The sequence below is a fragment of the Cyanistes caeruleus genome, chromosome 3, assembly GCF_971803275.1.
Source record: "Cyanistes caeruleus chromosome 3, bCyaCae1.hap1.1, whole genome shotgun sequence".
Lineage (NCBI taxonomy): Eukaryota > Metazoa > Chordata > Aves > Passeriformes > Paridae > Cyanistes > Cyanistes caeruleus.
The window spans coordinates 96,736,142-96,752,160 of NC_141703.1; the positions used below are offsets into that span (position 1 = coordinate 96,736,142).

At 36.8% G+C, this 16,019-nt stretch overlaps 1 protein-coding gene across 3 annotated transcripts in view; it reads right to left on the reverse strand.

Annotated features, from left to right (window-relative positions):
• The window catches only part of CBLB (Cbl proto-oncogene B), a 126,640-nt gene that overhangs the window by 42,133 nt on the left and 68,488 nt on the right, over positions 1 to 16,019 (reverse strand). For 2 of the 3 annotated variants that reach the window (XM_086883214.1, XM_086883213.1), the window contains exons 5-7: positions 6,804 to 6,960; positions 2,766 to 2,887; positions 508 to 645 (exon numbers count right to left, since the gene is read on the reverse strand). In XM_086883214.1, the coding sequence (XP_086739340.1) occupies positions 508 to 645; positions 2,766 to 2,887; positions 6,804 to 6,960 (417 nt within the window). Of the gene's footprint in view, positions 1 to 507; positions 646 to 2,765; positions 2,888 to 6,803; positions 6,961 to 15,207; positions 15,299 to 16,019 lie in introns of all 3 variants that reach the window. The other variant, XM_086883215.1, reaches the window with a different exon arrangement.

Here is a 16,019-nt window from a genome sequence, read left to right on the forward strand (position 1 = left end):
TAGCAAAAATGTACTACTTCTCCCTATAAACTTACATTCTCTAATAATTATAAATCTTTTCAGTAAACTATTAGAATGTGGAAAATGTTCTGGCTGCACAATATATAAAAAAGCAATTACATAGCTTTCAAATCATTGTCCACAGTTAGACACATGAGTAACTGGAAGTAGCAACTGTTCAATAAGCCTAAGTGCATTTGGGACTCTTGGGGGGCTGTGGGGGGAAGGAGGGATCAATGCAACAACTGTCTCATTTTATTTTCTCATGGAATTTATTTGCTATGAGATATGACTTTGGTTAACTTTCAGTAACTCTGGTTAATGGAATTAGCTAGAAACAAGTTGGTTTTAAATGAATTAAACGAATGGTCCTTAAACTCTGAAATAATGCTAACCACCATATGCAGTTTCTCTGTTTTAAATATATTTAACTACCCATATAAGCATTAAGGGAACAAGGAAATCAGGATTTCACAGCCATGGTGGCTGTTAAGAATTTGTACTTACAATCCTTCCCGGCTGCCGTCGATCAAAGCTTGAAACAGAGGCTTATTGTGAGGTATGGTCTGCAGTATGTTCCCATCACCAGTCACATACCCGATGGCCCACTGGCCCAGGCGAGTGCAACTCAGTCTGAAAATGTAGCTTAATAAAAACAGGATGAATGAAAAGTCAGTATAATTCAGAGTTCAGCAAAACAAGTGAAGAGAGCAATTATGGCCTCTGGTTCAAACACTGAATTAGGTCTCTGAACATTTGGGTCAGATTCACAATTCTGCCATGTTCTTTGTATAACCTTAAATAAACCTGCCTCTTCTACACTGTCACTTTCTCATGGGCAGAAATAAAGTAAGAGTAGCTGCCTAGCCCCTGCTTTTCATCTGCTTATGTTTTAGTTCTCAGAGTGAAAGCTGCACATTCACCGTGAGCAGTCTCACTCAGACATGTCCATAAACCTCTCCAAGAAGAGTGTATGACATTATCCAGCCTCCATAGCTACAACAGACACCTTTTGTGCTTGTGCAGGCCAATAACCTGAACAAGTGGAAGGAAAAATATAAAGCATCTTTAGATGCAACAGAAACAGGAAAGATGAATGATAAAACCTGCTCTACTAGAAAATGGTAACTTTGTGTGAGCCTGTGGAGGTGAACAAAAGAAATATCATTTCTACTGCAGTAAAGTGAAATATTAACTACACCATTTGACTTGGATTTAAATACTTCTGTGTGTTACAGGTGATAGCTGGGACTATACGTAATGTAGACATAGAGCACAATCAGAAGAAAAGGAAGTTTACAAGCAACAGGATTGGGCATGTATAGAGCTTTACATTAAAAACTACTCCCTTTCATGTCAGACACCATTTCACATGCAAAAACCTCACTGAGAAAAGCATCTCACAGCAAAAGACCACAAACTCAATTCTATATTACAGAGGAGCTTTTCTTAATTACCCATCAATATTATATTTCATTTCAAACTAATATAAGACATCTAAGCCTCTCTGAAGTTTGACAGAGCTCTTACAACCTTCAGTAGGGCCAACATTACATTGAAGTACTAACTATATATCTGAACAGAATCTTTTAATTTGCAGGATGTTTTAGTCAGATTAAAGAAGAAATTTCACTTCATATCCCCTCTTTCACACTCCAGCATTTCACTTAAGCGACTCAGAAAGTAATTTTTTGATAGGCAATAGAAAGCTATCTTAAAATTAACAATTTACAAGGAACATATAAGCTACATGGGGTAATTTCTCTATCACAGCATTAGAATCAATAATAGAGAAAATAATAAATACATAAAATGCTCTCCAAATCAGCTTAGTTATTTGATTTTTGCAGTAGTGTCCACAATTATCAAGCTAAAAATCAGCAGTTTTCTGTTAGAACCACAAGATTTCTGTATATATGCACTTGACTACTAGGATAACTTCTCATACAGTATACTATTTGCTAAATATCAGAAGAAACCAAGCACAGAACATGGGTATAACTGCTGGTAGACTTCACTAATGAGTTTCAAAACAATGCACTTTAACTATGTGTACATGTGCTTCAGCAGATGTTTCAGCAAGGAGACATTAGGGACAAAGCTTCTGTAAGACAAAGCTAGCAAAAGAAATTGTATGTAACATGGGATTAAATACATTCTTGTTTTTATTTTTTCCCCTGAGTGAAGAAAAAAAACAGTGACATAATTGTAAAAGCTCAGTTTAAGTGATTTACTATGCATAGCACCACATAAGGAAGTGTTTATAAACTACATGTCATGCTCTTTAATCTGACTGTTTTACTAGGTGAAGAGTTTATGATACAGAATGACACAGGCAAAGGAAAAAGAAACATATAAAACACAAAAGGAACACAAAATCACAGATTATATAGCTTGAATGTTGCCATGAAAGATGTTAAGAAGATTTTTGCTTTGAGTGAAAACTCAATGTACATTTATTCAATGTAAATTTTGAAAATCAAATTACATTTTAAAATACGCTTTTCAAGAATGAATTGCTTGTTTTACCTGATTCAGAAGAAGAAAGGAAAAGCAATTTATTTTCAATTTCTCTCTGTTTATTTTTACATATTTAGACTTCAGTGTGCTAATATGATATTTTTTTTGCTTCACTTCTTCAGTGCTTCAGTAAGTGTTAAATAAAATGCAAAAACATGCAAAATAGAAGTATGAACCTAGCAGAATTATGTAGGTTCCAAGACAGCAAGTTTATTTGGAAAGCAATCCGCAGTGAAACCTCTCACCTCCCAGGTTTAGTGCTGTATTTCTGCAGCCTTGCTTTCACTTCATCATACGTCAGGAATGCCATATATCCAGGATGTGTCACAGCGAGGAAGTTCCAATTCCTTAAGATTGAGCCCCACGGCTACAACGAGAAGACAAACAAGTAAAGAGACAAAGCCACGTAGCTCTGTATTTCTAATAAAACTCAAGTCTGCATGTCAGTCACCTAGAGTGTTTTAGCTTCAGCTGAAAAACACTTGGGTCTAAATGATTCAAAGGACTGTCCTAAATACCCAATTTTGCTACAAGTGTTCCTTCGAAAGAATTATTCCAAGAACACCAAGCACAGCTTTTTGGATAAGGATTTTGAAGACCCTGAATTTAAGAGACCTTCTATTCATAGCTACATAAAATATTAAACATCTTATTTAGTTAAAACCTAGAAAGTATGACTCCATGATGGTTTAATAAAAACACAATTAAGCCTGAGAGGTCCTGAAGCACTTTCATAGTTAATGTTAAGTAACACTGACAAATGAATTGTAATAAAGCTCCTAATTTGAGCTATCATTCCTTTTTTTATTCTCTACATCTTGATTTCTTCAGTCACTATAATGGTATTACAGCCAGAAAACAGAACAAATATTGACAGCACTTCACCTGAGTATTTTCTAACTTGAGTAGCAAATGCTTCAGAAAATTCAGTGAAACATGCCTGATATGCTGTCACTTCAAAGAATATGGAACAGTCCATTAATGTAAATAAAGAATGATTTTTTAAAGTAATGGATTCATTTAGATATATAAATGTCCATTTCCAGCATTTGGGAAGTCAAGAAGCTGCCTCTGAATGTTTTGCAGATCATTAACCTATTTCTCAGAAGATCAAGGCAGGTGAAGTTAAGTGACACAAGACAAGAGGCTTGTGCTCTTATGTGCCCTGAAAATTCCCTTTAAAAGAACTTCTAAGGGGCAGAGATGAAATGCCTGTATGATATGCTTGAGCATTTTATCCTAACAGTTCTTGAGAGTGTTACATTTTCCAGGCAAACCCTAGCCACTAACTAAACACAGATGAATACCTATGTATTTTAAAATTAATGCCTCATCAAGTTGGACACATGGAATAAGAAGACACGTTTCAGCACAGAGGGTGTAAGAAATCTGAAGTGTTTAAATTTGTCCAAAAGCCAGGAGGAAAGAAAAAAAAATCCCAGTCCTAGATTCAACACTGCATGTGAAGAATGGACTGAGAGCAGCCCTGATGAGCAGGAGTTGGGTGTGCTGCTGGATGAGAGGCTGAACACAACCCAGCAAAGTGCACTTACAGCCCGAAAAGCCAAATGTGTCCTGCACTGCGCCCAAAGCAGCGTGGCCAGCAGGGCAAGGGAGGGGATTCTCACTCTCCTCAGCTCTTGTGAGACCCCACGTGGAAAACCACATCCAGCTCTTGGGCCTCCAGCACAGGAGGGACACAGACCTGCTGGAGCAAGTCCAGAGGAGGGACAGCAAGTTGATGAGGTGGATGGAACACCTGACCTATAAAGACAGGCTGAGAGAGCTGTTATTATTCAGCCTGGAGAAGTGAAGGCTCTGAAAACCTGGAAACCTGGTGCAGCATCCCAATACCTGAAGGGGTATACAAGAGAGCTGGAGAAGAATTTCAAAAGGACTTGGAGTGATAGGACAAGGGGGAATGGTTTCAAACTGAAAGACTATAGGTTTAAACTGGATACTTGGAAAAAATTCTTCAGTCTAAGTGAAATGAAGGCATCGGAACAGGTTGCTCAGGGAAGCTGATCCATAACATTTTGGTATGGGGCATTCATTTGATGACCCATCCCTGAAAATGTTCAGGCTGGAGGGAGCTTCTGGTCTTGTAGAAGTGTGTCCCTACCCATGGCAGGGGGGGGTTGGAATGAGATGATCTTTAGGGTCTCTTCCAACCCAAACCATTCAAAGGCAAGAACCCATAGCTTGCCTTGTGTACACGGAGTCTTACCAGAGCAGAAGTGCTAAATGGGACAAGATTTTAACCCTTTCTCTTCAGTGGAAGTATTTTCACACCAAAGGACATGTCAACAGCAACAGATTGAAGTTTCTGCAGAGCATGCAGATACTCTGCTGTGCTAAGCTTCTCTCTGGTCAGGGAGCACAGCACTTAAAGTTGTGTATACATACAGTGGGGAGGCAGGGGGAGCAACTTCACTTTCAAAGGATCTCCATAAAGCCTAGTCTTGCTTGCTTGTGTGAAAAAATAGCATTACAAATGCAGCTTTTCTGTAACATAACCCACAGTCGGCAAAACAGTATTTTGATTACTTAACTGGGATTTTCTCTCCGTGGGTGTATGCACACATAGCTACAGAAGCTGTTTAAAAACTAGAGAAGTAAAATGTAACCTTCTGGGAGAAGTTCTCAGACCAAGTTCAGTGCAAGTTCAGTTCAACAGTTACACAGCTTTTGCACCCAATCTGTTTGTCAAAACATAGCTCTCTGCTTCTTTGCTGAATTAAAAGTTAACCCTTACCAGTCATCTCTCTTTACATGTATAAATATTGCTGATCCCCTCTTCTAGCACAAGGCACAGTAATGAATCCAACCAGCAGTGGCCTCACAAAGAAAATAAGTGGCCAATGTTTGTGGCTCAGTTAAAAAGAGATTACTGACACCATTAACATTTGCAATTGTGACACTCTTTTGACTCAGAATGGAGAAGAGATACTCAAAATCAAAACTCTGTATACTAAAATCATTAATCCCCTCCTGCCAGATTTTACTATCAGCTTCATGATGGCACCCTTTCCCACAAAAGCAAAACTAGGACATCTAAGCAAGAATTAGCACAAGACAATGTGGAAAACAGAACAAACATCAACCCACAGTTTGATGTAAAATTGGTATTTTGAACGTATGTCCATTAGGCCAAATAATAATGACATATTCATATAGGTTGAAAAAAGACCTCTGAGATCATCAAGTCCAGCTGTTAACCCAGTACTGCCAAGTGTTCATAATGATACATAGGTTATGATGATAATATGATGCATATTACATATGCAGTAGTATATATAATAATATATAACACATTATTATAAATAATAAGTATAATTGTTTGTATGGTATTATATATAATATTTATATATTCAAATAGGTCTCAAAAAGACCTCTGAGACCATCAAATCCAACTGTTAACCCAGCACTCCCACTAAATCATGTCCCTAAGTGCTTGAAAACCCTTTCAGTGAAAAAGCTTTTTCTAATATCCAGTCTAAACCTTCCCTAGTGCAACTTGTAGCTCTGTACTAGTTTACCACTGTACATGGTAAAGAAAATAAATTATCAAATAAATGGTTGTATATCTCAGCAGTTTCTTATATTTTTAAAAGAAATATCCAAAGTGATCAATTCAGAAACAGTACATCTAATATGGATGCAAGTACAGTCTTCCATATTGATTAAAATACCTTAAATATGTTCTGTAGAAGAGAAACAAGTTTAAAATAGACACATAACATATAGGTATAGTTAATTTTATAAATATTGACAATAGTACAATTAATGCTATTCCCAAATATAGCTCCTTGTTGTGAATAAGCAATAAAGCATTAATGGCAAAAATAGGTTCATGAAAAAAAGTTAGGCCTACATTTAGCCTAAAGTAAATTAATATGTAACTGTCTTTATGTTTTTTGTAAAACACCTCATATATGTAGATTACAAATGCACAACACAAAAAAAACAACTAAAACTCTGATTATATGGATATCTACATTTCTAGGAATGTATTTAAAAATAGTGAAAAATAAGCAGCAAACACAAAGCTATTGTAGTAAAATTAGATACATGCAGAAACGAAGCAGGTGTTGCTGTACACTTTCAGTTTTTCAGATGTGTGTGCTGCTGCCTCAACCACCACTGATGGACTAAAAGAAATGCACTCTATTTCTAAATTATAATGTTTTAGTTCTTCCATTTTTTCAAAGAAATCTGCTTCCTTGCCTCAGAGCACTAAGCTTCTAAAATTCACATAAGTATCTAAAATTTTCAAATCTTACCTGAAATAATCTAGTGAAGATATCAAATTCAAAAATTGAAATGTAGTCATTGCAGGTCAAGTCAATAGTAGATTTAAGAGCCATTGCTTCCAAACCAGAGCTAATCTGATGAACTTCATGAAGGCACTGCCTGAACACTTTCCATGGCACTATAGTTCTGTTAAACAGGCAGAAAGAATAAATTCAGTGAAATAACATATTTAAGATATGATACCTCATTCAGACATCAAAACTGAACTTTTAGAGGAGTGAAGTGCAACATTAATTTGGTTTCTCTACAGAGGAAAGTAAAACCCTACAAATTAAGTTTTCTGAAAGCAGCCTAAGGAAATACAAGAATGTCTTACCTTCCTTTAAACACAGCTGAAGTGCCATTTCTTTCACAAAGATAAATATTCAAGCTTCCTTAGGAGTACAACAAAAACAACACTGCAGAAACCAAAGTACCCTACCAAGCAGGTGCTGCAAACAATCTCACATCCTTTCAGAGACAATGTAAAGGACCAGCTCTATGCTTGTTAAGAACTCTTTTCTTCAAAATCTCCCTTTCCAGTATGATAAGCATCAATTTAGTATCTACAATTATGTGATTTTTGCTATAGTTAAAGCTCATGAGCAGTGGTCAAGTAACACGACAGCAATCAACCACGTACCACCAAGAATGGTCCAAGCCCTGTCATAAGCCATGACAGCTACATTAACTTTAATAGACAGGAAATTAGAATTATCTTTTCTAACACACAAAGCCATGTTCTGTCAGATTCAGTTTCTATTTCCACAGTTGAAGATAATGCAGGTTAGTTATTTCACCAGCCAAATACTTGTATTTGGAAACTGGGATGAGGTTGATCACTTGAACGTGCTTCATCTTATCACTCTCAGTAACAGAAATAATTCTTGTGTCACTGGGGTCGAATCCAAATTTTGCTAAGCCATAACACCTCTTAAAAATGTTCTCCCACACATTGAAATCAGATTATATGATATTTTTTTAAAAAAATTAATTAACCAAAATATACCAAATGCATAATTATTTAGGACTAGATCTCACACATTCATAGTAATATTTTGTTAATAACTGCTAAATCAACAAAAAACACAAGCCTCACAAACTCAGTAATATTTCCTGTAAATTTTATTAGTTCAAATTGCTTTAGTTCTTCTAACTATTTTCTCATGCACAAATGCAAATAACTTACACGGGGCAGGGGAGAACAAATGTATTAAGTTGGTCCTGTGTAACAAACACTACACAGTTATCCTAAACTCAAACAAGCAATAATCTGAAGTACAACACTAAAGATATACTCCTGTATTTCTGTTGCATAAGATATTCACTACATTTCTAAGTGCAAAGAAATTCACTTGTTACATGCAGGCTTGTATTGAGAAAGTCATAAATGACAAAATGGGAAGTTTAATAGATCGCAGCAGATACTTTCATCTGTATATGAAAAACAGGAAACCACAAAGAGCTGAAGAGAGATACCACATCAGATGCCATTTATGAAAGAATGCACATCAAATTTTCATTAGGGCAAAGAGAGAATAAAACATTGTATTAAATTCAGACAAAAAAAATTAGAAAAATCAGTGCCTTTGTGGTGCTAAAGTTGTCTTGGCTCAAGTGCCTACTGCTTATTTAGCTCCTGTAACAATGGCTCCAAATTTTTTTCTGATTCTCTTTATAAACCACCCTAAATGGTTACAGCACTCTGGGATCATGCTGAAATGGGTTTAAAAAAGTTTCAGGGTTGACTGTGGGTTTTGTGAGCTTTTTGCTTGGTTGTTATTTGTTGGTTTTTTGGTTTGTTTTTTTAGGGGGGGAGAGGGTGTTAATTTTATTGTTTTGAGGTTTTTTAAAGACAATAACCCTAAAATAAAAAAAACAATAGAGCGTTTATCAGATAGGATGACAGTCATACTACACCTTAACAATAGGTTTTTCATCCCTTGCACAAGACAGTTCCTTAGATGCAATCAATAAATAGGATCTTTAGCTATCTATTCACAAACAACCTGCATTCCCAAAACTCCACCAGCAACACAGAAAACAGAAGTCTTCAGGAAAATATGTTTTCAGAGCTCTGTTGGCTATATTTTGGCTAAGACAGAAACCAGATGCTGGAAAATGAGTGATTAGCTAATGAAATAACAACTAAAGTTATTTTTTGGGATTTCTCCAAGAACAAGTGCTTGAAATAGTGGTGGCCCAAATTTAAAATACACTAAATTCAGCAGGTTTTTTTTTTTCTCTGCAGCTTCCTGGGATAGGTCTTTTATCTTCTGCTTTCTTTAAATAAAGGTGTGAATTGGTTGTTGAAACCTGTTAACTCCTATTTCTCAGCAGCTATTTTATAGTTATCATTTCAAAATACTTTGAAACAGCATCAGCCAGGGATTATTTCTCCCCAGTGTCTCTCTCCAATTTATCCACGCATATGCTGATCTCTTTAAGACCTTGCAGACTGCACACACCCACTAAATGCAGGTGTTACTGGGTCTTCACAAGGTGAAAGTTTCTGCAATGTCCTCTCCTCCTGCTCCTACATCACTGAAACCTGGTGACCTTTCAGGCACCCTGAGAAACACATCCTCTGCAGAGATCTGGGAGGGCTCACTCAGCATGAAAGAAGCTTTCAGAGATGGCTGGACAAGTTGAGTTTCTGTTTGAATGAACATTTCACTGCTCTTGCTTTCTTGTGTTTCAGGGGATACACAGCCTTTGAAGGCATCTGTTCATGAGTCTCAAGTTTAAAGTTATTTTAATTTGAGTTTGGTTGGTGGCAGGGATGGTGGAAAGGAAAAAAGTATAGGACCAAGATGGAGATTCAGACTTTCCTCATCAATAGAATGTTTAGACTGTTATTTAAATACATACATATGTTTACATATATAAAACACCTGTTCTTATAGAAAGAAAATAACAAAACCCTGTTAGCAATGAAACCACTGCCTGCCACATTCAGCTCCTGAACCATAGAAGGTATCTCCTATAAATATTTTCAGGGATCTTTGTAATATTTGTTGCATCATGTCCTAATGATGCTTTGCACTAGAGGCTGGCAGATACTCTGCACATGCCTCATGCTATTAGGCTGAACCTGTAGACACTTGTCTAGGAGATGAGTCAGTCAGCTCTGCCTCAGCTCATCAGAAAGATGTGATTTGATGTCTTGGTAACATTAGCTGTCTACAGAATCAGGCTGAGGAAGTGCAGGTCTCAGTATTTCAGGTATTTAATTGTAGTTACATAAGCTATCCCTTGTAGAAGAAGTGCCCATGACTTGACTCCAGCTGAAACAATGTTCTGGGGAGTCTCTCACCTGAGAGGGTGGCACTAAACAGTGACTGTACTTCTCTCAAAGGCTTGATGCCCAAAGTTTACAGCACTACTGCATATGCACACATTACAAACAGATATACCCAGAGCTTTGGTAACACTTTCTTTTTTTATAATACACTTCAGAAAAAAAAAATAAAAGAAAGAAGAAAATACGACTGAATTACAGGTACATACCTTGACTGTGCTACACATTAATTTATTGCAACACTATCAGCTCAAAAAAATCTTCAGAGAGGTAATATTAGAAGGAAACAAAAATATGAAGAAAGTCAAGATGTACAGCAGTAAAAGAATAGAAGGACCTTTTACAAGGAAATCCTTATATCCACCTGCCAATCTTTTAGGAAATGATTTATACACAACATGTCCTTGTACTGCCTTTTCTCATCATTAAAGTAGAAGCAAGCTCATGCCAATTCAAGGAAAGAAAACAAAAATAAAAGAAATGGTCCTGAAAAATATTTCCTTAAGAGGTTTTCTGTGCATCTCTCAAATCAACAAAACTATCTGGATCATGGTATTTACCCTGGGATTGTGTTCTTAAAGAGTCCTGTCAAAAACCCTAAAATAAGCCATTTCTCCTGTCAAAAACCCTAAAATAAGCCATTTCTCCACAGGTCTCTCTAAATGATACTACTTCATTCCCTTTCTTCTGCAATAGTAGATTTAGTAAGTGTATCTGAAAAACTATGAATTCAAAAGTGTCCTATATGAAACATAAGATTTTAAAAATACTGTTATATAGGATGGTATCTATTTACTATTGTTGGCACACATCAAAGAGAAGTATGACTCTATAATCTGAAATAAAGTGTTTTAAACACCCCCCACACAACTTCCACATGCTTAAAGGGAAAGGATTAGTGTTTAGCATGTGATTTCCAAGTGATTTAGCAGAGGAATTTAGGTTCTCTCTTCCCTCCTGCCCTCATCATGCGTACATGGGATTTTCTAAACTCCCCAAATGTTGCTACATTATTAAAAGCAAAAGACGTTAATATAAACCTGGAGATGAAGCATCCATTTCCTGAGCACAAAGAGAACAGCACTTGTGTAAAACTGCAGAGATGCAGCTACCCTGCAATGTCAAGTGACACTGCTTCCATTTGAACCAGATCAGACCACAAGAATGTCTAGGGAGGTAAACATGTACCTGTATAACTTACACTTACAGTGAATGGTTTTTTTTCTGCAAGAGACTCTTTCAAATGTTGCCAAAAAACACATCATGAAAAGGCCATTTATACTGTTTCCAGAGCAATCTCAAAAATATTCAAGCAAATACTGACCCAGATAGAAACAACATTCTTTGTAAGTCTGCAGTGAGCAATGTGGATTTTGACTTATCACCACTGAAAAGAGCATTTTCTTAAGACTGCTGCTTCAGTTTTAAGTGAGAGGCAACATGTTTCCACTGCTTCTGAACTGCAAAGCAAATAAATGACACACAGAAGGCTTGAAAAATTCAGTCCTAAGGGAAAAAAGGAATTCTGCCATATCATGCCAGTACAATTGCTAAATAGTGACATCATTGAGAACAAATATAGATGAATCTACTGAGAACAGAAAAAGAGAGAAAATCAGCCTTATGAAATGGAGAAAATATACCACCAAAAAAAGCCACTTCCAAAGCTGTGTAACTGGACATTGCTGGAGAGACAGCAAGTTCCTTGAGATACAGGAACTCTGTGTTTCTGTTCATTTCTCTGCATTTTCAGCTCTGATCTCTAACAACAAAATCAAAGCATGTTCACACTTTTGCACATCCTTTTATACTTAAAACATTGCCTCTCCTGTCTATCCATGGAGAATGTGTTCTCCTGTCTCACAATCTGGTGTGCAAAGTATCAGAACTTTCTTCTATCTTTTGTAGATGCAATTTTACTTTATTCTTAGATACCCAGAACAGCTGTGAAGACTGCTCTTTTCCATTTTCTAATCCTGTCTTGCAACTTTCTACTGACTTGCTCTTCTCTGTAATGTTACCTGTTGTCTTATTCAAACATTTTCATCTTGAATTTGTAGGAAACAGGTCTAGAGAGATTCCTGTCCCACCAGTACCCAGAGAATAGTACCTTCTGTCTCTAGCTCAAGTTTAAACAGGTTTATCAATAAGCCAAAAGCCCCATTTTAAACTCTTTAAAAGTTCCTGTTACTAAAACACCTGTCTTGACAGTGATGAAGGCAATGGCATTTGGATCACTGCCTCTTCCACTTTCATCTCTGTCTTTGGCTTCCCTTTACACTTCAGTTCATACTCAGATTTGAAGCTCTCTGGGCCAGGACCAACTCTTCAGTCTGTATTTTTACACTGTTCAGGCAGTAATAGGGCTCTTGGGCACTATCAGCAGCAAGAACAGAAAATCAAGTAATAAATTAAGGGGATTAACAAGGTGTTAAAACTTAGCTTATCTGAGGTCTCTTGAACTTGGCAACATTTAACTGTCAGATAAGTTGTGCATTGTGGTCTGCCTGTTTTACTGCTGCTTCTGTGAACCCAAACCACTGAGGCCGTGTCTGTTCTATCCTGAGCCAAAAAGCACTGACCACAGCAGAACCACAGCTACTCCAAGTTTAGAATATCAATTTGAAATGCACTATTTAACTGCTACAGAGAAATCAATAGCCACATTTTTTCATAAATTCCAATAAAAAATAAATACATTTCAGGCCTCATCTGGAAAAAAATACAGGAGTGTTAAAATAGTATTGTCTTTGATCCCAACAGTGAAAGAATTTCTATTTCCTCAGCAACTAAAAGGTGGATGGGAAATCAATTTACCTGAAAACAATAACAGAAATGCTTTAACATTTTTAAAGTTCCACAACAAAGAATAAAAAGTTTAAAAGTTAAATAAATGGCAGAACTGAGGAAAAAATTAAAATCTAAGAATATTGACATTTAGCTGCTGATTCATTCTGCAGCATGAAGACTGTCACAAATCACAAATTTGTGTAACAAATTTCAATAGCTACCAAGCCCTACATGACTTCTGTAGTTTCCAAATTAAGAAGCTGAAAGATCTGTTAGGTCATCTTGCCTGATCTCCTTCACAATTCAGGATTGCTCCCTGTGGCATTTTGCACAGTTCTACTCAGAAAAAAACCAAAAACAATAGAAGATATAACGTGCTATTAAAATGAGTGAGAAATCAAGGCAAATTCTCATCAAGCAGCATACAGTAATAAAATGCTGGTAATGAAGATGCTATCAGATTGTGTTTTATATGCAGATTTACAACCCACTGGGGGGGTTACTAAAGTATCTGTAAACAAGTATAACTGCTGATTACATGCCTTACAATTTCACAGTTCCACTGAACATTCCTGTCTAGCTGTACATGGAACTAGCACTTGCCTCAGCACAACTATGATGGTCAACTGGGGGTGAAGATTCACTCCACTAAAACCACCTGTTCCAATCAGTGTACTCTAGCAATCACTACAAATTCAGGAAAATCACATCTCAATTTCACTACTTTCCTGCTTTTGACATTATCAAGTTCTTTTTTGGTATAGGTAAAGCTTGCGTCAATTTATTTCTTAGTTCTTTTTCAGTCAGCTCCTTTATATTCTTCAAGAGGCTCTCTTTTTCCACATTGCCTGTGAAAATACCAGAGACTACCTATTCCAGGCATTTAGCCTTTGGAATGCTCTCACCCATTCCTGATTTGTTTTCAGAAAGCAAATCCAAACTAAACTATTCCCCATCTCCCTGATATCTTTTCTTTGACAGCTTCCTTGACAAAATCTATACACCAAAATAATCCTGGGCCTTCTACTGAACACTGCTGACCTCCTCACCTACCCCCCCGTAATTTGGATACACGTTTTACTTCGTCCTTGCAGAGAAATCAATACCTCCACTCTTTCCTTCTTCATAGGGCAATTAGCACGTTTCTCCTTCCACCCAGACAATCACAATCTCATTATCTTCCACTTTGGTTTATCAATCCTCCCTATACACTCCTGAATCCCACATTAGTGTCTCCAGATCCCTTCCAAATATCCTAGAACTTCCAAGGTTTCCCATTCTCCTCTGAAACATGCAATACTGGAAAAAACTCACAATTGTAAAGGCTCTATGTGCTCCTTATACATTTTCTGCCTGTGTGAGGGCTGATGATTTCCATTATTGGTACATCTGCTGCTCTCACGTAGCATTCTCTCCCAGATAAGCTGTTCCAACTACTGGCATTGTAGCCATTCTAGACTGCCACAGTCCAGAAGTTTTTTAGGGGTGTACCAGAAATGTGAAAACTAAGAAGGTATTTGAAGGCCAAGAGTATGTGGTTATCTCAGCACTTTGCTATGAGGGAGGCATTCAAATTGCTTGCTGAGTTCTACACAGTATTTTCAACAGAAATGCAATGAGCAGCTAAATGTATGCTCCAAGGTGAGAAAGAGCCTGGCCATTCACTTTGCTCCTAAGTTTGAAGCCACATGAATTTACACCTGACTAGCTCTAAACACAAAAAAGAAAGCCTGCAGACTATGAAATTTATTAGTAACAGGATAAATTAACTTAGTTGCAGTTGCACAATTTTGCAGCAAGTGTGCAGACGGAAAAATGTAACCAACAAAATTAAAAGTTCCCCATTCACTGGAAAAAAGCAGTGGGAAAAAAAATTGCTCCTTTTTTGTTTTAAAGTACAAACTGGACTCATGAAAACTGTGTTTTGGATTTCAGTCCTCAGCAAACCGTAACATGTTGCTTTCTCTAAAAGGAAGTGTAGGTCATGTTTTCAAAAACTGAAAGCCAACTTAAAAATATAAATTACTATTGGTGATAGTCTTCTTGATATTTAAAATATTTCAAATTAAAAAATTAAAAACATTGATTTCAGAAAGAAATGAGTGCAAAAGCTTGATTCTATAAAAAAAGCATCCAATTCATTATGCTTAGAAACAGGAAAGTTTTAATGATAATACTATGTTGAAAAAATTATAAGTTCATCTAATACTTCAAACTCCCTCCTTCCAATCAGAACAAACTGCAATAGAAATATTTTTAGTACTACAATTTACCATCAGAAGCCAAGATCCAGCACAACTTACTTTTTATTTATGCTGTAATCTTGAGCAGCGTTAGTCAGTGACCCAAAGTAAGGGCTGCTGTTCAGAAACAAGTGAGGGGTCCAGGCTTGCCCTGTAAAACAGAGATGCAGCCAGGGAACACACAATCAAGTTCCTCCCTGTAATCCTTCACTGCACTGCCTAAGCAGAGTTGGGGCTTTCAGAAAGTCCTAGAGGCCTACCTTTGGATGGCCAGGTTAGAGAAAGATATCATGGGCTGTTTGCAAAACCTTTATGCAGGCTTTGCTTTTAAGGAAGTGATACCAGCATATTCACAAACTAATTTGTCACAACAGGCCCACTGTAAAGGATGTGGCTTACAGGCATACCTGCCATATATTTCTAAAAGGATTAGAAAATAATTAATGTTTAAAAAGCTTCGGGCATTTTGTTTAACAAAGAGATTAAAAATAATGCCAAATAAACTTTTTTCTCATCTGTTTGTTTGACATATATGCTGTTACATGTTTTATAGTTACTTAAGCACAATTAACTAAACCTGAGATAATGGCAAGGCTGCCAAGCAGAGATCTACTGCTCCTTGCTTAGAAGACAGGCAGCAAAACCAGCTTCACTTTATTGGAGAAGAGCTGGGAACACCAGTAACAGTGCTTATTTACTTGGTCTAAAAGTAAAGCACCTGACCAGAAATAACTCAAAAAAATTTTCAGCCTATACTACAAACCAAAAATACATATGTTTAACTGGATATCACCAAACTGCCTTGGTTCCTAGGTATTTTTGATGCATTAATGTATTAGGCAACAAGCCAACAAAACCCAAACATCCAGTCA